The following is a 22,820-nucleotide window of genomic DNA, read 5'->3' as shown; positions in this document are numbered from 1 at the left end:
CATGAGGTCAGAGGCAGCATTGCCATTGTAACGCTACTGGAAAAGGCGGTGTCATCAGACACGCCCCAGCAAACCTGGCTGTGTCAACATACAAGTCCCCACCAACACCTCATCTCCACCGCCTAAACTCTCTCCAGGACTGGGACAACCAAGAAACCCATACAATTACAGTCAACAGCTCTACAACAAACCTATCACTGACCCTTCCCCTCAAAGGAGGGCAGCTGAGAGCTGTAGGAAGGCACAGCTGATCCAACTCTGCCCTCACGCATCCCACGTCCCTTTTTAAGACAGTGGAGGCCTTATTCTAACAACTGCTTATTTTTACACTATTGCTTTTCAAAATCTAAACCTTCCCGCCCCAGCCGCACATATTTCATTCACGTAGGTTATACAATAATGTTATAAATAAAAGCTGTATTACAGTATTTCGTTCCCATCTTAAACCCAAGATGGGAAAAAGGACGCGGGGTCGGGGTGGGGAAAACATTTCTCAGGCAGCGCAGGACCTCTGGCCCATTACCCCGCCTCTTTAAAAACCCTGCGTGGCTTTTTGTGTCCCGCTGTTTTTCTTCTTCTCTTAACCACCAAACTCTCGAAGGCCCACCGGCCACCCGCTGCCCTATAACACAAGCCTAAAGCTGGCCCTTGCGGTCACTTCACACTAAGGTGCTGGCCGCCAGCAGAACCATGGAGACCCAGGCAACAACCTCCCTCCTCCCTCCTCCCTCCTCCCGTCGCCTCCGCCCGCCAACACCCTCGTCTCGGGCCCCCTATCCCCTCCAGCGAACCCCAGAAGCGTCTGGAGAGTTCTGGGGAGGGGCGGAACCCTCACCTCTGATTGGTCCCAGGAGGCCAGGGGCGGAACGCCAGGAGAAACCCCTGGAACATTCCGGTCCCGGCAGCCTCACCCGGCTCGGCGATTGGCCCAGGAGGAAGCGGGCGGGGCTCTTCAGCGACCTATAAAGTCCTAGCGGGAGGCCGAGTGGGGAACGGCGAGCCCCGGCAGCGGCTGGCAGAGCGACCCTTCTGTGTTCCCCGAGCTCGCACCCGAGCGGTGGGCTTCCGACTCCCTTCCAGGACCGAGCTTTCCTCGCGTGTCGCGTTCCCTCGCCGCAGCCAGAACCTCAGCGCGGATCCCAGAGAGCGAGGCACCGACATGGCCAAAGCCGCGGCGATCGGCATCGACCTGGGCACCACCTACTCCTGCGTGGGGGTGTTCCAGCACGGCAAGGTGGAGATCATCGCCAACGACCAGGGCAACCGCACCACCCCCAGCTACGTGGCCTTCACCGACACCGAGCGGCTCATCGGCGATGCGGCCAAGAACCAGGTGGCGCTGAACCCGCAGAACACGGTGTTCGACGCGAAGCGGCTGATCGGCCGCAAGTTCGGCGACCCGGTGGTGCAGTCGGACATGAAGCACTGGCCCTTCCAGGTGATCAACGACGGAGACAAGCCCAAGGTGCAGGTGAGCTACAAGGGGGAGACCAAAGCGTTCTACCCCGAGGAGATCTCGTCCATGGTGCTGACCAAGATGAAGGAGATCGCCGAGGCGTACCTGGGCTACCCGGTGACCAACGCGGTGATCACCGTGCCGGCCTACTTCAACGACTCGCAGCGCCAGGCCACCAAGGACGCGGGCGTGATCGCCGGGCTCAACGTGCTGAGGATCATCAACGAGCCCACGGCGGCCGCCATCGCCTACGGCCTGGACCGGACCGGCAAGGGGGAGCGCAACGTGCTCATCTTTGACCTGGGCGGGGGCACCTTCGACGTGTCGATCCTGACGATCGACGACGGCATCTTCGAGGTGAAGGCCACGGCGGGCGACACGCACCTGGGCGGGGAGGACTTCGACAACCGGCTGGTGAACCACTTCGTGGAGGAGTTCAAGAGGAAACACAAGAAGGACATCAGCCAGAACAAGCGAGCGGTGAGGCGGCTGCGCACCGCCTGCGAGAGGGCCAAGAGGACCCTGTCGTCCAGCACGCAGGCCAGCCTGGAGATCGACTCCCTGTTTGAGGGCATCGACTTCTACACGTCCATCACCAGGGCGAGGTTCGAGGAGCTGTGCTCCGACCTGTTCCGCGGCACCCTGGAGCCGGTGGAGAAGGCCCTGCGTGACGCCAAGCTGGACAAGGCGCAGATCCACGACCTGGTGCTGGTGGGTGGCTCCACCCGCATCCCCAAGGTGCAGAAGCTGCTGCAGGACTTCTTCAATGGGCGCGACCTCAACAAGAGCATCAACCCGGACGAGGCGGTGGCCTACGGGGCGGCGGTGCAGGCCGCCATCCTGATGGGAGACAAGTCGGAGAACGTGCAGGACCTGCTGCTGCTGGACGTGGCGCCCCTGTCCCTGGGGCTGGAGACGGCCGGGGGCGTGATGACCGCCCTGATCAAGCGCAACTCCACCATCCCCACCAAGCAGACGCAGATCTTCACCACGTACTCGGACAACCAGCCCGGGGTGCTGATCCAGGTGTACGAGGGCGAGCGGGCCATGACGCGCGACAACAACCTGCTGGGGCGCTTCGAGCTGAGCGGCATCCCCCCTGCCCCCAGGGGCGTGCCCCAGATCGAGGTGACCTTTGACATCGATGCCAACGGCATCCTGAACGTCACGGCCACCGACAAGAGCACCGGCAAGGCCAACAAGATCACCATCACCAACGACAAGGGCCGCCTGAGCAAGGAGGAGATCGAGCGCATGGTGCAGGAGGCGGAGAAGTACAAAGCCGAAGACGAGGTGCAGCGCGAGAGGGTGTCTGCCAAGAACGCCCTGGAGTCCTACGCCTTCAACATGAAGAGCGCCGTGGAGGATGAGGGACTCAAGGGCAAGATCAGCGAGGCCGACAAGAAGAAGGTGCTGGACAAGTGCCAGGAGGTCCTTTCCTGGCTGGACGCCAACACCCTGGCCGAGAAGGACGAGTTTGAGCACAAGAGGAAGGAGCTGGAGCAGGTGTGTAACCCCATCATCAGTGGACTGTACCAGGGTGCGGGTGGCCCCGGGGCCGGGGGCTTTGGAGCTCAGGCTCCCAGAGGGGGCTCTGGGTCGGGCCCCACCATCGAGGAGGTGGATTAGCGCGGCCTTTCCTTCCTCCCTCCATCTTTTTCCTTGGGACGCACTGCTGGGACTCCAGGGCCTTGCTGTTAGCCCTGTGTTACCTAACTTCGGTTTTCTACTGCTGAGTTCACTGTATCTTGATGGTAACCCTAGCTGAATGTTTTCGTTATATTTTTGTGGCATAACTCGTGTGTTCTTTAGGTTTAATGTAAGTTAGTACTGTAAGAATGTTTTTCTTTTTCTGCCATTCTGTGCCTGATTTTTTTGTGTTTGCAAGAAGAGAAAGGTTTTTGTTCTTAACGATGAAAAATTTAAAAATCACCAATGGACTGTGCCAAGGTTTGAGTGCCCCTGAGATTGTCCTTGGGCCTCTGTCCCTCAAGGAATTTCTTCCTCTGGTTCCTCCATTCAGGAGGAAGTTTAGAGACCCTTCCCTGTATAGGCCATGTTTGCATTGATTGGATCAAGACTTCGTCATCTTGTGTTTGCAAACTTTAAATATATTTTGTTGAGCTTGCTGTTTCTCCATGCCTTAAATGTGGAGATGAATTTATCCTTCACTTTTTGTCCATTTTCTTTTTTTGTGTACTCATCTTGAACTCAAGCCAATTTTTATTGGTTACTTAAAAATAAATAATTTTTTTGATGTCTGTCTTTTATTTTGAGGTTAGAGGGTCTGCATATGTTTTGTGTTTCTGCAAAAGTAAAAATTGACAACAGGTGAAGGTACCAGCTCTGCCTCCTGAATTATCCACAAGCACCTTAACTACCCTCATCCCTGGCTCTCCTCTTTTAAAGTGGAAGTTTTGATTGATGCTTTGGTCTAGTTATTTTTGAATGGATGCCAAAATAAAAGTTGTCATTTAAGTATCCCAGATAGCACATTAGAGAGATGTCACCTGAGAATGTATGCCTCAGTAGCAGAAGGACCTCAACATTTGAATGCTGTAATGTAGCAGATACTGTTAGGACCTTTTGTGTGTGTTAACGTTATTCTCACTTTTTATCACACTTCCTCAGGTATTGTTTACATTCACAGGTGAACATGTAGGGTGACTAATAAGTTACTAACTTAACTAGCTGCTTAAAGGGAAGGGGAAAAGATCATTGGTTCTGCAAAGATGTTGAACCCTTTTTTTTTTTTTTTTGTGCGCGCAGTGCTGGGGATTGAACCCAGTGCCTTGTGCTTGCAGGGCAAGCACTCTACCAACTGAGCTATATATTCCCAGCCCTGAACCTGGTTTCTAACTCAGAAGTTTTTGACAGACCTTTGCAAGTCCACCAGATTTTGTTTATGCATATCTGGTTTGAGCTTCTATTTCTACCCTAGGTTTTACAGTCAGTTCCTCCTCTTATCTTTACCCTGTATAATCATGAACAATTATGCCAAATATCCAATAGGAACAAGGATAAACGTTTGTGTTTGTTAATTTAGAAAAGTGGAGGGATGGGGCTGGGGGTGGGAGGGTGACTTGAAGCTCTGAATCATGAAGACCTAGATATGAACTTCCCCTCCTCCTGCCCTTTTTTTCTTTTGAGATGCTTCATGCCCTGGCTGCTAGCATCCTAGAATTAGCTTCCTGAGTTTCCTTGTTGGAAAACACCTGCCATAGTTCTCAAGGGTTGGGTAGTGACCCGCTTTAAAAATAGTTCTAGGTGGCCAGGCATGGTGGTGCATCCTGCAATCACAACAACTCTGAAGGCTGAGGCAGGAGGATGACAAGTTCAAGGTCAGCCTCAAAAACTTAGCAAGACCCTGTCTCAAAAAGAGTTGATAGTAGTGTGTCCCTGTGTTCAATCCCCAGTACCACAAACAAGAGGCTGTAGAGCTGGGCATGGTAGGGTGCACCTATTATCACTGCTATTTGGGAGGCTGAGGCCCCCCAAAAATCTCTAAGCCCAGGAGTTTGAGGCCAGCCTGGACATCACAGTGAGACCTTGCCTCAAAAACAAGGAGTGATGAAAGTATTTTGGATCTATGTCCCAGGATATGGTGATAGAACACATGCTTAGCCTGGGTAAGGTCCTGGGTTTGATCCCTAGCACCACTTAAAAATATATATATTTTGGAATTAGAGGTGATGAATAGAGAACACTGAAGGTATTAAATACCACTGAATTTCACACTTCAAAATGGTTAATCAAATTTTTTAAATAAACCAAAATGTTTAATTTTAAATAAGTGAATTTTTTATTTATAGTACTGGTGATCAAACCCAAGCCAGGGCAAGCACTCTACCATTGAGCTATACCTCAACCTGTTAGTGGAAAAAAAAAATTTCTTTTTTGGTACTGTGGATTGACCCAGAGAGACTTTGCCCCTGAGCTACCGCCCCAGCCCTTTTTTACCTTTTTTTTTTTTTTTTTTTTTTTTTTTTTTTTTTTGTACCAGGGATTGAACCCAGGGTGCTTAACCACTGAACTACATTTCCAGCCCTTTTTTTTTTTTTTTTAACTTTTAGCGACCGGTTCTCACTAGATTGCTTAGGGCCTTGCTAAGTTGCTGAAGCTGGTCTTGAACTTGCAATCCTGCCTCAGCTCCCTAGATGTTGGAGTTACAGATGTGCACCATCACACCTGTTCCATTTTTTAAATTTTGAGATAGGATCTCACTAAGTTGCTTAGGGCCTTGGTAAGTTACTGAGGCAGGCCTCAAATTTCCAAGCCTCCCTTTTTGGGATTACCAGGCATGAGCCACTGCCCAGCTGTTAGTGAATGTTTCAACAACAAAAGATAGATTAAAAAAAAATTAATGAATTGAGCTGGGCATCAGGGCCCACACCTATAATTGCAGCTACTGGGGAAGCTGAGGCAGAAGCATCCGAAGTTTCAGGCCAGCCTGGGTAACTTAGCAAGAGTTTGTCTCAATATAAAAAAAAAAAGGGCTGGGGTTGTAAATCAGTAGTAGAGTGCTTGCCTGCTAGCATGTGCCACATCCTAGATGGAATCTCCAGTTTATTACAAAAAGCATTTTGTGAGCTAATGTGTACCTCAAAGCCCATTAAACCTTTTACTAAATAGTAGCTTTGAAGAAAATCCAGTATTATGAAAATGGCATATGCATGCCTTGCACTGTAAATGGAGAAGGAATCTGTAAGAGATCTTAGGTTTCCAGGTAGACAATAGACACATTTAAACCTCATGATAGCTGAACTGTAGCAAAATGTAAACCAATCTTCATGGGAATATGGGTTTATTATAGGACAGTCTTTCCCCCTAGACCTGGAGTAGCATTTATAACTATCATCTCTAGACAACAGTGGCTCTCTAAACCAGTACTCCTAAATTGGGGTAAGGGTGAGATGGGGAAGGACCTACCTATCAATCCCTCTTTGATAAGAGGGATTAGGGAAATCTCCAGAAACAACTTGAGAAAATAAGAGTTTCCATGGCCAAATCAGTCAAGGTTATTGGCAGATGCTTAATTAAAATAATGTTATTGCCTGCCTGCATACTCTAGCAATAAATACTATTCACTTTATAACCTCAAGGAAATCAGGCTGGAGGAATTGCAGAATTAGTAAAGAGAATGCAACACTATAGATGGAAGAAGTGACATTTGGGGTATCAAAGGTACTTTGAGGTAGGAGAGGTTTATCAAGAAAAATAACTTGGTGTGGAAAGAATTTTAAAAATCAAGTACCTTCCCTGATTCCAATCACTTCCTGCCTTCCTATGGGCCTCAAAAGAACCCATGGCTTTTGGAGCCAGGATATGCTTTATTGGCAACATATTCTTGCTGTTATTCCTGGTCTTTAACCAAGGTTCTGTCACTTGCTCTGCTCCAAAGATGAAGAAAGGATACCAAAACAATTATTTTTTATAAATGAAAAAGTGGGCAGTTACACGGCTTTTAATGAAAAGAGGAGATGGAGTTATTTCATGCTAGCAACCAGTATTACCGATTTTAAGGGACCGAGCCTTACGTAAGAATAAGAAACAACTCTCCACATGGGTCCACCAGTCTGAAAGAGCAAGTCCACCAGACCCTCGCCCTCTCCTAGCACTGGTATTTAAATGGACGTCAAGGGGTCTGGCAGCCTCCGATTCAGGACGCAGAGGCAAGCCCGCCCCATATCGGCCAGATCAAGTTCTGCAAGAGGGCCAGAGAGGGGTGGAGCAGAGACCCAGCGTGGGGCAGTCCTGGAGCCCGGACACGCTCGGAGAATCACTCGCGAGAGTCTTTGACCCCCTGGGGACGAGCGACTTGAGCCAGGTGCTGAGGTAGCAGCACAAGCAGCCGCCCGCAGATCCCATCCCCCCGCGGCCCGTGGTCGGCGTTTCTCGTCCACCCTGGTGCGCGCTTTACTCTAGCGGTCGGGATGTTGCTTTCTCGCCTCTGGCCACCTAATTCATCTGGTTAAGTAGTGTAAAAGTTACGAAACTTTCCAATGTTTCCGTCTGGTAAATTAGCCGGGCCGGCTCGGTGGTGCGCGCCTGTGGTTCCGGCCACTCAGGAGGCTAAGGGAGGAAGGATGGCTGGAGCCTGGGAGTTCCGGGCCAGCCTGGGCAACGCAGCGAGACTTCGTCTCAAAAAGTTCTCCAGTAGTATGAGGAAAAACTCGAAGATCTCTCCTTTAACCTCCTTTGGGGGGAAAAAAAAATCGGAATATGATATGCAGGCACTGGCCAGGAGGCCCAGCGACCCAAGTCACCCCCAGGGGGGCCCCGCCTCCCAACGTCAGGCGTGGGCGCGTTTTCCCGAATTGCTGGCTTTGCCCCGACCTGTCTGGAGCTTTCTGGTCTCAAAGCGGGACCGCCCTGTTGTTATTCTTAGGAACACTCCTCAACGCACAAACTGCTTCCTACCCCTCAACCCCGCCCTAGAACATCCAGCTTAGTCAGGACTCTACATTTAATATCCTGAAGATTCTATGAACTGTGTGCCAGGCTTGGCATGACAACGGGGCTCTCCCCCGCCTTTCCCCTGTTTCTGACTAAGCTGTCAGTTATGGAGAAATAGGAAGGAGGGGCTGAGAGAAGCTGGAAGGTCCAGAAGACTTGAGCTGGTAAGCTGGTGGGGTGGAGAATGACCTCAAAAGGCATGTGGCAGGCAGGAGGGGAGTTTCAGGCTGGTCACATACCTCATGGTGCCCATAATGCGTGCGAGACCTGACATCTACTCCTCAGTTTTTGGCTCTGTGTCCATTTGTTTCCTTTTAGAAAACAAAAAGATCAGGTTGTTGAGCCAGTATAAGAGGGGGTACAAAATGAGAGATCCAATTACCAGCTTTGTAATTGCCAGTCATCTGGGTAACAAGATCAAGCCATTGACCCGTTTTGATCATTTGTGCCCATCTTTGAAAATGAAAAGGTTTACCTGAATGACTTGTGTCTAAACATCTTGGGATAGTACTTACATTGAGCCAAAAGTAATGCCATAGGGCTGGGGAAGTAGCTCAATGACAGAGTGCCTTCCTAGCATGCAGGAAGCCCAGGGTTTGGTCCCCACTAATGCCATGAAAGTAATGATATAGTCCTGGTAGTAATCTCCGACCTTGTAAGCACCTCAATAAGAATGATTGAGAAGTCTGACATGAGAATATGGAGCCCCCAACAAAAAGGGGGAAAAGGAGCAAACTTCTGAGCTTCTACTGTGTAATAGGCACTAAAATGTGATCCTATTACTCAATGCCTCCATCCTATGAAATATTGTTAATTTTGTTTTAAAGATGAGCCTAGAGAAATTTATGTAATTTGGTCAAAATTTCTTGTTGTTAAAAGGAAAAGAAAGCCTGAACAAAGAAATAGAATCCAGATGCAAATCCGGGTCTTTCCTTTCCCAGAGATTTTGTGCCCCTTCCCCTGCCCCCATGATGCTGAAAATCTCTCCCATGTTATTGAAGCCTTTGCAATTTGGTTAAGAATGCTCAACTTTAGATTTTATTATCAGCTGTCTCAGTTTGAGAAAGTATAAGAAAAAGGAAAGAGAAAAAAGATTCTGCAGCATCAGGCTGAGAAGGCTCCCTTTAAGTAAGGCTCTCCTCATTTAATGCTGTGGCAGCCAGCATTTTTTTTTTTTTTTTCTTTTTCAGTTGTTCATGGACCTTTATTTAATTAATTTATTTATATGTAGTGCTGAAAATTGAAACCTCACACATGTTAGGCAAGCACCTTACCACTGAGCCACAACCCCAGACCCAGCCAGCATTCTTAGTCTTCCCACTTAAAAGTACCCAAGAAGCCAGGTGCAGTGGCGCTCACCTATAATCCCAGCAGCTTGGGAGGAGGCTGAGGTAGGAGAATCTCAAGTTCAAAGCCAGCCTCAGCAAAAGCGAGGTACTAAGCAACTCAGTGAGATCTTGTGTCTAAATAAAATACAAAATAGAGCTGGGGATGTGGCTCAGTGGTCAAGTGCCCCTGAGTTCAATCCCTGGTTACACTGCCCCTGCAAAAATCACTTAATGGCCTTCCAACTTTGGAAACTGAGTCCTGTTCCTTCCAAACATGGAAACCAATAAAAACCTGATTCCAAAATTAATGGAAGTTCTATTGTTTGTGCATGCATGTGTGTAATTTTGTTTTTTGTTTGTTTTGGTGCCACACTCCCAGTCTCCTGAGGTTCATATAGGCATCCTGGACAGCAATTAAACCTGTTACTGGGTTTCTGTCTTCAGAAGCACCCAATCTAAAAAGGAAAACAATTTTCAGAAGACCCTATCCTTGTCAAGAAATGGACAAGGAAGAGGTAAGGGTATGGCTCGGCAGTAGTGTGTGTGCTTAGTGTGCACAAGGCCATGGGTTCCATTTCCTCACCAAATAGAAATAAACAAAATAGTTGGTTTACAGACCAGTCCACAGAGAAACATGACATAAAAGGTAGGTTGACTACAACTTTGAAAGACTCTGTCTCAAAATGAAATATAAAAAGGACTGACGATGTAGCAGTGGTAAAAGCACACCAGGATTCAATCCCCAGTATCAAAAAAAGAGTATGTTGACTATAATACAGTAGACTCTGACCCCAGTATGTAGCTGATTGTCTGATACATGGAAGACAATACTTCCAATGAATTTCTTCTACCCTAGCAGAAGTCAGGGTAGGGACCTTATCATTATGTCCACCTGCCAGACAGTGGAGACTGTGATGTTCTTTGCTTCAAGTCAATAGAGAAGTATTCTATTTTAATTTTATTTTACTCTATTTTGCAGTACCAGGGATTAAACCCAGGGGTACTTTATCCCTGAGCTATCTTCCCAGTTCTTTTTATTTTTTATTTTGAGATAGGGTCTCATTAAATTGCTGTGGCTGGCCTCAAACTTGGTGGTCATCTGCTTTGGCCTCCCAAGTCTCTGGGATTACAGGAATCCACCACCACACTCATCTAGAGAAGTATTTTAAATTGCAGATTTGGAGGAAAGGAAGAAGTGAGTCCAGAATTGCCAGTGGTAACAAACAATGGCAATGAGGCTTCCAGAGGATGGGAGCAAGTCTGAGTATCTCTGGACATGTTGATACACTTTGTGTAGCTAAAATGGAACTCCTGCCAGTGTTGCAGAGAGTAATGGAAAATTCCTGAAGTTTGACCAGTTTGACTGGATTGAGGAGGTGATTCATTAGAGAATGGCATCTGAGTGTAAAAGTAGTTTTTGCCTACCTACACACCAAACACACACACTCTGAAGCAATCTCTCTGCAACATCAGTTTAGATCAGCAAATTGAAGGAAAAAACAACTGAATATGATTGGATTACAGGAAGAGGTTTTGACAGTGGACAGGTGTGCATATCTGTGTGCATATCCATGTGAAGCAATGTTCAAAATCCTTCATTAAAAACTGCCTCCTCCAAGTTGGGTGCAGTGGCAGATGCCTGTAATCCCAGCAATTTGGGAGGTTGAGACAAGGGGCTTGCAAATTTGAGGCCAGCCTCAGAAAATTTAGGGAGAACCTCAGCAACTCAGTGAGACCACCTCAAAATTTAAAAAAAAAGAGGGGCCGAGGTTTGAATCCCCAGCTCCTGGAAGAGAGGAAAAAAAAAAAAAAAAGAGCTGGGGATGTAGCCCAGTGGTTAAGTGACCTGGGTTCAATTGCTGGTACCAAACAGACAAAAAAAAGCTGCATCCTCCCACATATGCTCAGGACATATGGGTATTGCAATTAAGTGTTTTCATCCATGGGTTAACTCAGTATTTAATGGCCCTCATATTTTCATTTCAGGCACTATCAAGGGGTCTTGCCTCCCTTAAAAGGATAAAGAAAAAATTAATAAAGTAAATTAACAAATGTAGACTGTGTGGTGGGGCATGCCTGAATCCCAACGATTTGGCAAGCTGCAGCAGGAAGATTGAAAGTTTGAGGCCACTCTTATGCACCCTAGGGAGACCCTGTCTCAAATATTAAAAAAATTAAAAAGGGTTGGGGCAGTAGATCAGTGATAAGAATGCTCCTGGTTCAATCCCCAGCAAACACACACACACACACGCACACACACACACAATTGTAATCAAAACAGGAGGTGCAGGAAGTTGGTTTCTAGGATGAAAAACTAACTGGATAAATTAAAACGTGGGTTCCAACCACTATCACCTTACTGTATCACCACAACGGTGCTGTGTGATGTCTTTAGAGAGAACATCCCCACTTCTTTCTTGAAGGGTCACCATCCTGTCACGATTGCTCTAGAAGTGGTGAACAGAATAGGGGTTGCAGATACAGGGAGCGCAAACTCAGTTAACTTGGAGGTTAACTTCCACCACCAGGGAATTAAGGACAAGAAGGGGGAGGGGTGGCTCGGACTCCAGAATGGAAAGGGTGAGAGAAAGAAAAGACCAAAGTCTTTAAAGCAAGTTCACATTATACTGAAAAAATTTTTTTCTTTTCTTACTAAAGCAGGGTTGCAATCTGGGGCAAAAAGGAGAGAATGCGTTCCTGCTCCCTGCGAGCGGCCGATTCAGCTCTGCCCCCACCACAGCCCCTCCCAGGTCCTCCTAGCACGTTCCTTCATCAGATTAGGAAAACTGTCTCATTCTAACAATCATGCTTTTTTACACCACTGCTTTTCTCTTCAGAATCCAAAGCCGCCCACCCCATCCAAGATATTCCCTCATATTGGTAAAAAATGACGAGAGAGAGGGAGAAAAAGAGAAAGAGACGCACCGGGAACTACTGCAATCCTCCCATTTTAAACCTAAAATGGCAAAAACGCCGCGGGGAGCCAAGCATTCCACAGGCAGCGCAGGACCTCTGACCTGTCCATCATTCGCAACCGCTGCAAGTCAGTCCCTTCTGTCCATTATCCAACCTCTTTAAAACCTCTGCGACTTTGTGTGTACTAAGTGTCCCCCTCACAGACTTTATTCCACCAAACTCTCGAAGGCCCACCGGCCACCCGCTGCCCTATAACACAAGCCTAAAGCTGGCCCTTGCGGTCACTTCACACTAAGGTGCTGGCCGCCAGCAGAACCATGGAGACCCAGGCAACAACCTCCCTCCTCCCTCCTCCCTCCTCCCGTCGCCTCCGCCCGCCAACACCCTCGTCTCGGGCCCCCTATCCCCTCCAGCGAACCCCAGAAGCGTCTGGAGAGTTCTGGGGAGGGGCGGAACCCTCACCTCTGATTGGTCCCAGGAGGCCAGGGGCGGAACGCCAGGAGAAACCCCTGGAACATTCCGGTCCCGGCAGCCTCACCCGGCTCGGCGATTGGCCCAGGAGGAAGCGGGCGGGGCTCTTCAGCGACCTATAAAGTCCTAGCGGGAGGCCGAGTGGGGAACGGCGAGCCCCGGCAGCGGCTGGCAGAGCGACCCTTCTGTGTTCCCCGAGCTCGCACCCGAGCGGTGGGCTTCCGACTCCCTTCCAGGACCGAGCTTTCCTCGCGTGTCGCGTTCCCTCGCCGCAGCCAGAACCTCAGCGCGGATCCCAGAGAGCGAGGCACCGACATGGCCAAAGCCGCGGCGATCGGCATCGACCTGGGCACCACCTACTCCTGCGTGGGGGTGTTCCAGCACGGCAAGGTGGAGATCATCGCCAACGACCAGGGCAACCGCACCACCCCCAGCTACGTGGCCTTCACCGACACCGAGCGGCTCATCGGCGATGCGGCCAAGAACCAGGTGGCGCTGAACCCGCAGAACACGGTGTTCGACGCGAAGCGGCTGATCGGCCGCAAGTTCGGCGACCCGGTGGTGCAGTCGGACATGAAGCACTGGCCCTTCCAGGTGATCAACGACGGAGACAAGCCCAAGGTGCAGGTGAGCTACAAGGGGGAGACCAAAGCGTTCTACCCCGAGGAGATCTCGTCCATGGTGCTGACCAAGATGAAGGAGATCGCCGAGGCGTACCTGGGCTACCCGGTGACCAACGCGGTGATCACCGTGCCGGCCTACTTCAACGACTCGCAGCGCCAGGCCACCAAGGACGCGGGCGTGATCGCCGGGCTCAACGTGCTGAGGATCATCAACGAGCCCACGGCGGCCGCCATCGCCTACGGCCTGGACCGGACCGGCAAGGGGGAGCGCAACGTGCTCATCTTTGACCTGGGCGGGGGCACCTTCGACGTGTCGATCCTGACGATCGACGACGGCATCTTCGAGGTGAAGGCCACGGCGGGCGACACGCACCTGGGCGGGGAGGACTTCGACAACCGGCTGGTGAACCACTTCGTGGAGGAGTTCAAGAGGAAACACAAGAAGGACATCAGCCAGAACAAGCGAGCGGTGAGGCGGCTGCGCACCGCCTGCGAGAGGGCCAAGAGGACCCTGTCGTCCAGCACGCAGGCCAGCCTGGAGATCGACTCCCTGTTTGAGGGCATCGACTTCTACACGTCCATCACCAGGGCGAGGTTCGAGGAGCTGTGCTCCGACCTGTTCCGCGGCACCCTGGAGCCGGTGGAGAAGGCCCTGCGTGACGCCAAGCTGGACAAGGCGCAGATCCACGACCTGGTGCTGGTGGGTGGCTCCACCCGCATCCCCAAGGTGCAGAAGCTGCTGCAGGACTTCTTCAATGGGCGCGACCTCAACAAGAGCATCAACCCGGACGAGGCGGTGGCCTACGGGGCGGCGGTGCAGGCCGCCATCCTGATGGGAGACAAGTCGGAGAACGTGCAGGACCTGCTGCTGCTGGACGTGGCGCCCCTGTCCCTGGGGCTGGAGACGGCCGGGGGCGTGATGACCGCCCTGATCAAGCGCAACTCCACCATCCCCACCAAGCAGACGCAGATCTTCACCACGTACTCGGACAACCAGCCCGGGGTGCTGATCCAGGTGTACGAGGGCGAGCGGGCCATGACGCGCGACAACAACCTGCTGGGGCGCTTCGAGCTGAGCGGCATCCCCCCTGCCCCCAGGGGCGTGCCCCAGATCGAGGTGACCTTTGACATCGATGCCAACGGCATCCTGAACGTCACGGCCACCGACAAGAGCACCGGCAAGGCCAACAAGATCACCATCACCAACGACAAGGGCCGCCTGAGCAAGGAGGAGATCGAGCGCATGGTGCAGGAGGCGGAGAAGTACAAAGCCGAAGACGAGGTGCAGCGCGAGAGGGTGTCTGCCAAGAACGCCCTGGAGTCCTACGCCTTCAACATGAAGAGCGCCGTGGAGGATGAGGGACTCAAGGGCAAGATCAGCGAGGCCGACAAGAAGAAGGTGCTGGACAAGTGCCAGGAGGTCCTTTCCTGGCTGGACGCCAACACCCTGGCCGAGAAGGACGAGTTTGAGCACAAGAGGAAGGAGCTGGAGCAGGTGTGTAACCCCATCATCAGTGGACTGTACCAGGGTGCGGGTGGCCCCGGGGCCGGGGGCTTTGGAGCTCAGGCTCCCAGAGGGGGCTCTGGGTCGGGCCCCACCATCGAGGAGGTGGATTAGCGCGGCCTTTCCTTCCTCCCTCCATCTTTTTCCTTGGGACGCACTGCTGGGACTCCAGGGCCTTGCTGTTAGCCCTGTGTTACCTAACTTCGGTTTTCTACTGCTGAGTTCACTGTATCTTGATGGTAACCCTAGCTGAATGTTTTCGTTATATTTTTGTGGCATAACTCGTGTGTTCTTTAGGTGTAATGTAAGAGTACTATATGAATGTCTTTTCTCTTTTCTCGTCCTCATATCAACACTGCCACCTGTGTTACAGTTTTTGCTTTGCAACACTACAAAATCAGGGAAATTTTGCTTTTGTAACTTGTTGAAAAATAAAATATTAAGAACTGTGCTTAACTGTTTTTGGTGAGGAATAATGGATTCTTTGTGTGAATTTCATAGAAATGTGAAGACCAGGAAAGGAGTACTGGAGGAGAGAGATACATAGGAGTTATGGTTCTGGATATTTTTGTTAGGGTTTAAAATGTGGGGAGGAAAAAAATTTCCATGCACGTTGGCCTTATTTTAGGGACAAGTAGTGTTTTGTGGGATGAAAGGTAGGTATGGGTTAGGGTGGAAGTGAGGAAAGGCACTGTTCAAAGGGACTCATCTGTGCTTTTTCTTGTCCTAAGTTTCTCTTCTCATTACTGTCTTGCCTGCTCTCCATACTTTTTTGTAGGTGACAGCTGGGGTGGACACATCAACAATGAGTTGCAGGTTCAACTCTGGCTCTGTAAATCCCAACTGGACAACCAAGCACCATTTCTGTAATCCATTAGCATTGGTCACTTCCTCCTAAACTATTTTGTCTAAATGTCTTGGCTTCAAAAGTTCTAAGATCATTTTGCACAGAAATGCAAAGTAGACAAACAACATTTTCAGCCATGGTCACCCTAGGTGTAAATTTTCCAAGTTGGATTATGGAGGAAAGAGATAATGCGTATTCAGGGGTATGGCAATATAACAGGGATACACAATACCTAGATTATTTGTATTCACCCTCTTGTCTTCCTATCACCACTGTCTATGTTAGGTATTCTAAAGTTATTTTTTCAGTTTAGTATGTGGAGCTAGGCACTTTAGCTGAATCCAGGCCATGATCAGAGTAATAAGGGATGGTAAAATTCCCCCCCACTTCCAAGACATTTGCTTATTCCTTTTTGGTTTTTGGTAATGGTTTTATCCGATGTTTAACCATCAGTAGTCTTAAGAAATAACTGTGTAAAATAGATTTAATTATGAGGAAAGAGAAGATGAAAAATGGTTCATGGGGGCTTTGTAAAGCTCAGTGGTAGAGCACTTGCCTGGCTTGTGAGGCACTTCCTTCAATTCTCAGCACCACGTAAATAAAGATATTGTGTCCATCTACAACTAAAAAATATATATATATATTTTAAACTGCTGCACAGCATAGAACTGGAAAAATCAAGATGGTCATGGGCTTTCTTCTGCTCTTCCCTGGGGATTCTTCCTGCTATAGCAGTTAGGTGTGCTTACCTTCTTTAACCTTAAGTATCCCAACCCCCACAAACAGGCAGCTTAGAAGTACCTACTCCTACTAAATTGAATTGAGCAAGATTAGCATTACTTTTTTTTTTTTTTGGTATGGGGGGGGATTGAATTCAGGGGTGCTTAACCACTGAGCCACATCGCCAGCATTTTTTGAGACGGGTTCTCACTAATTTATTTCAGGCTTCCCTAAATTGTGGAGGTTAGCTTTGAATTTGCAATCCTGTCTCAGCCTTTCAAATCACTGGATTACAGGTGTGCACCACTGTGTCCAGTAACAGATTGGCATTCCATGTTACACCTTTCATTCAGTCCTTATCTTGTGGGAAAATAAAACATTCTAGAACTATCAACATAAGAAGGCCTCATTGGAAGCTTGTCAATGACAAGGAAAATAGAGTTTGGTTTCTGAACCAGTTCTGAAAGGCCTGTTTTGCTTGTAAGAAAGGTGGACTAACCATCACAGCCCGCCTGTAATCTCAGCAGCTCAGGAGGCTGAGACAGGAGGATCGTGAGTTCAAAGCCAGCTTCAGCAAAAGCGAGGTGCTAAGCAACTCGGTGAGACCCCGTCTCTAAATAAAATACAAAATAGGGCTGGCGATGTTGTTCAGTGGTAGAGTGACCCTGAGTTCAATCCCTGGTACCAAAAACACAAGGTGAACTATAATAACAATAAACACAGACTCAGCATATGGAAAATGCAGTGTTACTATTGCATCACAGGAATTGGGGCTTTCTACTCCCCCACTTTTTTTAACAGGCAGTAAAGGGGAAAATCTTTTAACTTAAATCTGTAAGAACTATCGTTCTCCACTCGTGGTATAATAAAATCATCTGGGGGCTCAGGATATAGCTCAATGGTAGAGTGCTTATCTAGCATGTACAAGGCCCTAGCATTATAAAAGTAGAATAAAATTGGGGAGAAAGCAAAAGAAGATAGTGCTGTAATACCAGCAGTTTGGGAGGCTGAGATAGGAAAATCACAGGTTCAATACCAGCATCAGCCACTTAGCGAGACCCTGTCTTATTTAAAATTAAAAAAAATTAAAAGGGTTGGATATGTACCTCAGAGATAAAGAACCCCTGAATTAAATCCCTAGTACCAAAAACATTTTAAAAAGGGAGAGAGAAAAAGAAAAAAAAAAAAAAAATAGATTGCAGGCCTCTCAGGTCAATTGAGAATATTAGAACATATATTTCAAGTTGCCCAGGTTTTTCTAATGTGCAGCCAAAGTTGAGAAGACCACTGAAAACCAGAGGCTGTTTGTGATTTTATTTTAGGACGATAGGGGTAGGGAGGATAGCAAGGTGTGAATGCTCCCAAGAGTAACATCTGTTGGTAAGAGGTTGTCTGCTGTAAATTGGAGTCTGAAGGCTTGAAAGGCCTTAAAGAGGCAATTCACTGGCAGCAACAACAATGATAGAAGTTAAGGAAATTGCCAGCAAGTTTATTGGGCTAGAAACGAATTTCTCAGCTATTCAGAAAGCTGAGGCAGAACCAAGTTCAAGGCCAGCCTGGGCATCTTAGATGCCAAACACAACACCAAACATTATCTGCATTTATAAACAGGAATGAGGGATTCCAAGAGGTGGTATTTGCAGTGATACATATGAGTTCATGGGTTAAGGACCAAGATCAAATTCCTAAGGACAATTTCTATTTTTGTTTTGTTTATGGTACTGGGGATTGAACTAGGGGGTGCTTTACCACTGAGCTACATCCCCAGCCCGTTTGGTTTTAGGCTGGCCTGGAACTTGTGATCCTCCATGGCTCCCTAAACATTTGTGAGGGGAGAAAAGTGTCCCTGCTGTTGCCACCCCACCCCAATTTGATTTGCTTCTAATCTCCCCATCCCCAGGCCAGCTCTTGACATAGGTGCTATGCAAAGGACACTGAACAGTTCCACCAACTTTTGGGCAACTCCCATCCAAACATTGCTTATAAAAAGCACATATAGCCGGGCCCACCTTTAAATTCCAGAAGCCAAGGGAGGAGGATGGCAAATTCTAGGTCAGTCTCAGCAACTAAGCAAGACCCTATCCCAAAATAAAAAATAAAAAGCAGAGTGAGGTGGCGCATTCCAGTAATCCCAGCAGCTTGGGAAACTCAGGCAGGAGGATTGAAAGTTCACAGCGATGTGGCTCAGTGGTAAAGCCCCTCTGGGTTCAATCAGAAGTATGGGGGTGTGGAGGAAGATCCAACATGTAGAGCAGGGGGAAATAAGTAATAGCTGTTCAGTGGTACAGTGTTTTACTTTTGGGAAGATGAAAAAATTCTGGACATTCTTTGTACAATATAACTATTCAACTGTACAGTTGGTAAAAAAACAATTTGTTTTAAAAGTGTAGTTTATTGCATGACTATCATCATTTTAAAAATCACCATTATATCTTAACGAAGTTGATCAAAAGAAAGCAAAGCAAAGAAGCGGCTTAATGTGCCTGAGCAAATTCAGATTTCGCTGGCTGGAACAAGTGAGTCCGCTGGAGTGGACTGAACCCAAAGCTGGGGTAACAACGAGGGAAATCCCAGGGTCATTAACGGGTCCACAGGGTCGGGGAAGCGGCTTGAAGGCCATGTCGTTGCGAATGGTGGCGCGACCTGTAATTCCAGCCACTCAAGAGGCTACGGCAGAGAAGGATCGAGAGTTCGAGTATAGACAGCCTAGGCAACAATAACGATGCCCTGCTCAGAAAGTAATAATAGTAGTTTTTAAATAAAAAGCTTAAAAAAAAAAAGGACCGCCTAGCTAACGGGTTCCTGCTGGTTAGGGACTTTCTCCCCTTTGGCCAGCGAAATCACCTGCTTATTTTGTTATTGTTTATCAAAAGTTTATAACATATCTCTGTGTATTTGCTCAGAATATTGTGAACCCTACTTTAAAGGGCTTTCTTTTCACTTTGTTTTATTCCTGTTTGGACGAACGACGGCGAAAATGCCGCGCTTCGGGCCAGGCATGTAAGAAGACAGCTATACCCGTTAGGCCCCCGACCGGCGCAGCCATAAATAGCTGTGGCTCCGGCTTTCTTGTCTCTTTGTTCTGTGGTCGGGTTGGTAGTATGGGTGGGTTCTTTCGGTATGCCTGGCGCATTCTGCCGAGGCTGCAGTTCAGTGTCTGGAAGGCACTTTGGGGTATCTACCCGCCTGCAGGTACCTCGGGGCCCTGCTGGGGGAGGGGACCGTAGCCTTGGGCTGAGCAGGATGAATTACCATTACAGACTAGAGTTTCTGATGTCTACGTGACGTATCTGCTTAGATCTGACCCAGCCCTGGGCAGGGGGAACTCGGCTGGATACCCCCTGGTTTCTGCTAACTCATTGGTTTCTTCTCAGGCCCTTGATCTTCGCAGGCGGGCCCGCAGCGCGGCGATGGTAAGTAGACTGTGCTAGTAATTGAGAGATTTGGAGTGGCTGGCGATAGGCATGGGGGAGGACAGGGGTTATGATGATTCCAGGTGACTCTGAGCGTGTCGCTGACGCCATCACCGCAGCGCACTGACCGCCTCTCGTACCCGAATCCCCAATATCTGGACTCGGGAAAGTTAGTGGCCAAGAACCCTTAATAATCTTTAATTCTTGTTTCATTTCCTCATTTAGGGGTTTTAAGACGTTCAGCGATGTGTGATCCTTAAATAAAGGTTAGTATTAAGTGCAAGAGTTCGTTACTTGCTTCTCAGACCATTTTATTCCCACGCTTTTTCATGGGGCGTTGGCATCTGTTAATTTCCTAATGAGCATGGGCAACAATGCCCATATTTCATGTGGTGGCTTTCCAGGTACCACTTTTGGTTTACGTTTCTCTTGTGGCAATTGATCCTTTGTGATCTCTCTTTTTTTTTTTTTTTTTTTTTTTTAAGTACGGTTAATTCACCTCTTCTAAAATATTTCTGTCGTAAACTTGAACTTATGTGGGGCCTCCAGTTGGAACTATTCTATACAGTTCAGTATTATTTTCTGCTCTTAACTCCCCATCCCTAGGACCTCTCATTCTTTAGATCCTTATATACTGGGATTGTTGTCTTTGGATATACTGTATCCCTTCTCCATATGGCTTCCCTTGATCCAGATCTCCCTTTATTGGGAATGATGAATTCACAGACTAGAGTCTCTGATGCTGGTCCTGATGTCAAAAATAAGTTCTGACTCATTTAGGGAACTGGATACTTGGGTCTCTGGAGAAGGCCATTAACACTGCTCTCCCGGCTTCCTGGGTATTGAACCTCCCGTGGGCATTTAAATACTGAACTATGGCTCTAGTCCATTCTGTTTTGTTTTGAGACAGGGTCTTGCTAAATTGCTGAGGCTAGCCTTCTACTTCGAATCTTCCTGCCTTAGCTTCCCACATCTCTGGATTATAGGCATGTGCCACTGCCCTGGTTAACACCCTGCCCTTTTTTTTTTTTTTTTTTTTTTTTTTTTGGGGTGGTGCTGGGGATTGAACCCAGGGCTTTGTGCTTGCAAGGCAGGCACTCTACTAACTGAGCCATAACCCCAGCTCCTTGCTTGTTCTTAATGGTTGTCCTGTCTTTCTAGCATGAGAGCTCTGCAAGCCCAGCTGGGGGCAGTGCACCTTCACAGAGATTCTGAGCTAACCTCAAGACTGAAAACTTAAGGTTTTGGAATCTACCCCTTTCAAGACTGTTGGGATGCTTAGGTAGGTTCCTGCTGTTGGATCTTGACAAATGGAAAGTAACCCTTTCTCTGATTGCTATGATGAGTCATTCACATTGGCTCTTACCCTGCGTGGTAATGATGACCTGGTTGGACTAGAGTCTCTGAGCTTTGCTCTGAGGATCTTTTAAAACCACCTGATCCACTTATTCTTCCCCTCCATCCTATGTGGCAACTTCCTACCCAGCTTCAATGGTTTTATTGCCAGTTGCCTGCATGGTTCTAATGTGTTCCTTTTGTGAAATTTCAGGATTTTGCTGACCCAAAGGATGGCCTCTGATGTTAGACAGTTCCTGTGAATGTAACACCTTGCCTGTGTTAAACTGAGCAGCTGTCAGTGAGCAAAAAACTGTCTAGAAATTTTGGGACACTAGACACTATTTGCTTGTGTTTTGTCTTATACAAGTACATGGTTTTCTTTTTAAAATTTCAATAAACTATTTTAAAGCAAATAATGAATGGATTATTTGGTCTCTGGATGGAAACAGAATGGTACAAATAGATTTAGGGAAGTAAAAGTTAATGTCCTACTCCAGTAATCGTTGTGAGACAGGGTCTCACTGAGTTGCTTAGTGCCGTTTTTTACTGAGGCTGGCTTTGACCAACGATGACCCTGCTTCAGGCTCCCAAGCTGCTGGGATTACAGGCATGTGCTACCACGCCCAGCTAGGCATACTTCTTAATAGCTAGATAAAAATTAACTGACTGCCATGGTATCTACTGTACTAGATGTTATTGACATCAGTGAGATAGAGTATTAATATAGGAACCTCATTTGCTTTTTGGTAAATCAGTGAAAATGGGATGTTTATCGCCGAGATCCTTATCAGCATGTACAATGTAGTTCTGTGTCTTTTTAAACTTTATTCTGTGATTTACTGCCCTTTTTTTTTTTGTGGGGGGGGGGGATGTGTGCTAGGAATTGAACCCAGGGCTTCAATTTGCTTTTTATCTTTTGTTTATTTTCCTGTATAATTTAGATCCCACCTTTCCATATACATTTCTGTTAACTTTTTTGGAAGATTGAACCAGGAGTGCTATACCACTGAGCCACAATTCTAGCCTTTTTGTGTATGTGTGTTATTTAAAGACAGGTCTTTAATTTAGAGTTGTTTAGAACCTCAGTAAGTTGTTGAGGCTGGCTTTCAACTTGTGATCCCCCTGCCTCAGCCTCGATCCGCTGGATTTACGGGGTTGTGCCACCATGCCTGGCTTTAACTGATTTTAAATACTTAAAGCATGTATCTTTTTTTTTTAGTTGTAAATGGACACAGTACCTAGGTACAACCTAAAGAGTGATTAGTAATAACCACACAATTACTTTTACAGGGTACATTGATTAGGAATGATTGCTAATAACTATACAATTACTGCTTTCATGGTATATTGGTTAGGAGCAATAGAGATCAAAAGAGCAATTCTTCATTACATAGGAATTGTCATTTTATATTATTAAACATGTCACACCAAGTAACTGATGATGGGCATAGAGGTGGGGTGTTCTATTTCCTACATAACATGGAGTCTGTTTAGTCAATTCTCTTATAGTCTGGCCTATAACATTCTCATGGAATCCAATCTATCAGCCCATCACAGTAAGAGTGCTTCTGGGTTTAATTCCCAGTACTGCAAAAATTCTGGAGCCACCCTGGACACTTAAGCCCTCAAGTTTAAAGATGTATGTTGCTTTAAAACATGCCTAGCATTTTTCAAACATTATCTAGGTATGATCAGCGAATAAGTCACATGGCCTACTGGGTACCTCACCTACCCTCCCTAGGCCTTGA

The 22,820-nt window shown here is 47.7% G+C and overlaps 2 protein-coding genes and 1 long non-coding RNA gene across 3 annotated transcripts; all 3 read left to right on the top strand.

Annotated features, from left to right (window-relative positions):
• The first annotated feature begins 1,018 nt into the window (after positions 1-1,018).
• Positions 1,019-3,227, top strand: LOC306666545 (heat shock 70 kDa protein 1). The gene has a single exon (XM_079148696.1). The coding sequence runs from the start codon at positions 1,160-1,162 to the stop codon at positions 3,083-3,085; it is 1,926 nt and encodes a 641-aa protein (XP_079004822.1). The 5' UTR covers positions 1,019-1,159; the 3' UTR covers positions 3,086-3,227.
• A 9,577-nt stretch (positions 3,228-12,804) lies between these two features.
• On the top strand, positions 12,805-15,205 carry LOC306666398 (heat shock 70 kDa protein 1). The gene has a single exon (XM_079148447.1). It carries the CDS (start codon positions 12,943-12,945, stop codon positions 14,866-14,868), a length of 1,926 nt encoding a protein of 641 aa, XP_079004573.1. The 5' UTR covers positions 12,805-12,942; the 3' UTR covers positions 14,869-15,205.
• A 4,180-nt stretch (positions 15,206-19,385) lies between these two features.
• On the top strand, positions 19,386-21,488 carry LOC306666397. Its single transcript, XR_013765298.1, has 5 exons — positions 19,386-19,513; positions 19,696-19,734; positions 19,960-20,000; positions 20,896-21,016; positions 21,284-21,488. It is a non-coding gene; the product is annotated as an uncharacterized lncRNA (long non-coding RNA).
• Positions 21,489-22,820: the final 1,332 nt, after the last annotated feature.

The sequence above is a fragment of the Sciurus vulgaris genome (genome assembly GCF_902686455.1).
Source record: "Sciurus vulgaris genome assembly, chromosome: 7".
Lineage (NCBI taxonomy): Eukaryota > Metazoa > Chordata > Mammalia > Rodentia > Sciuridae > Sciurus > Sciurus vulgaris.
The sequence above is the reverse complement of the archived record's forward strand: the minus strand, read 5'-3'. Positions and strand labels throughout refer to the sequence as shown.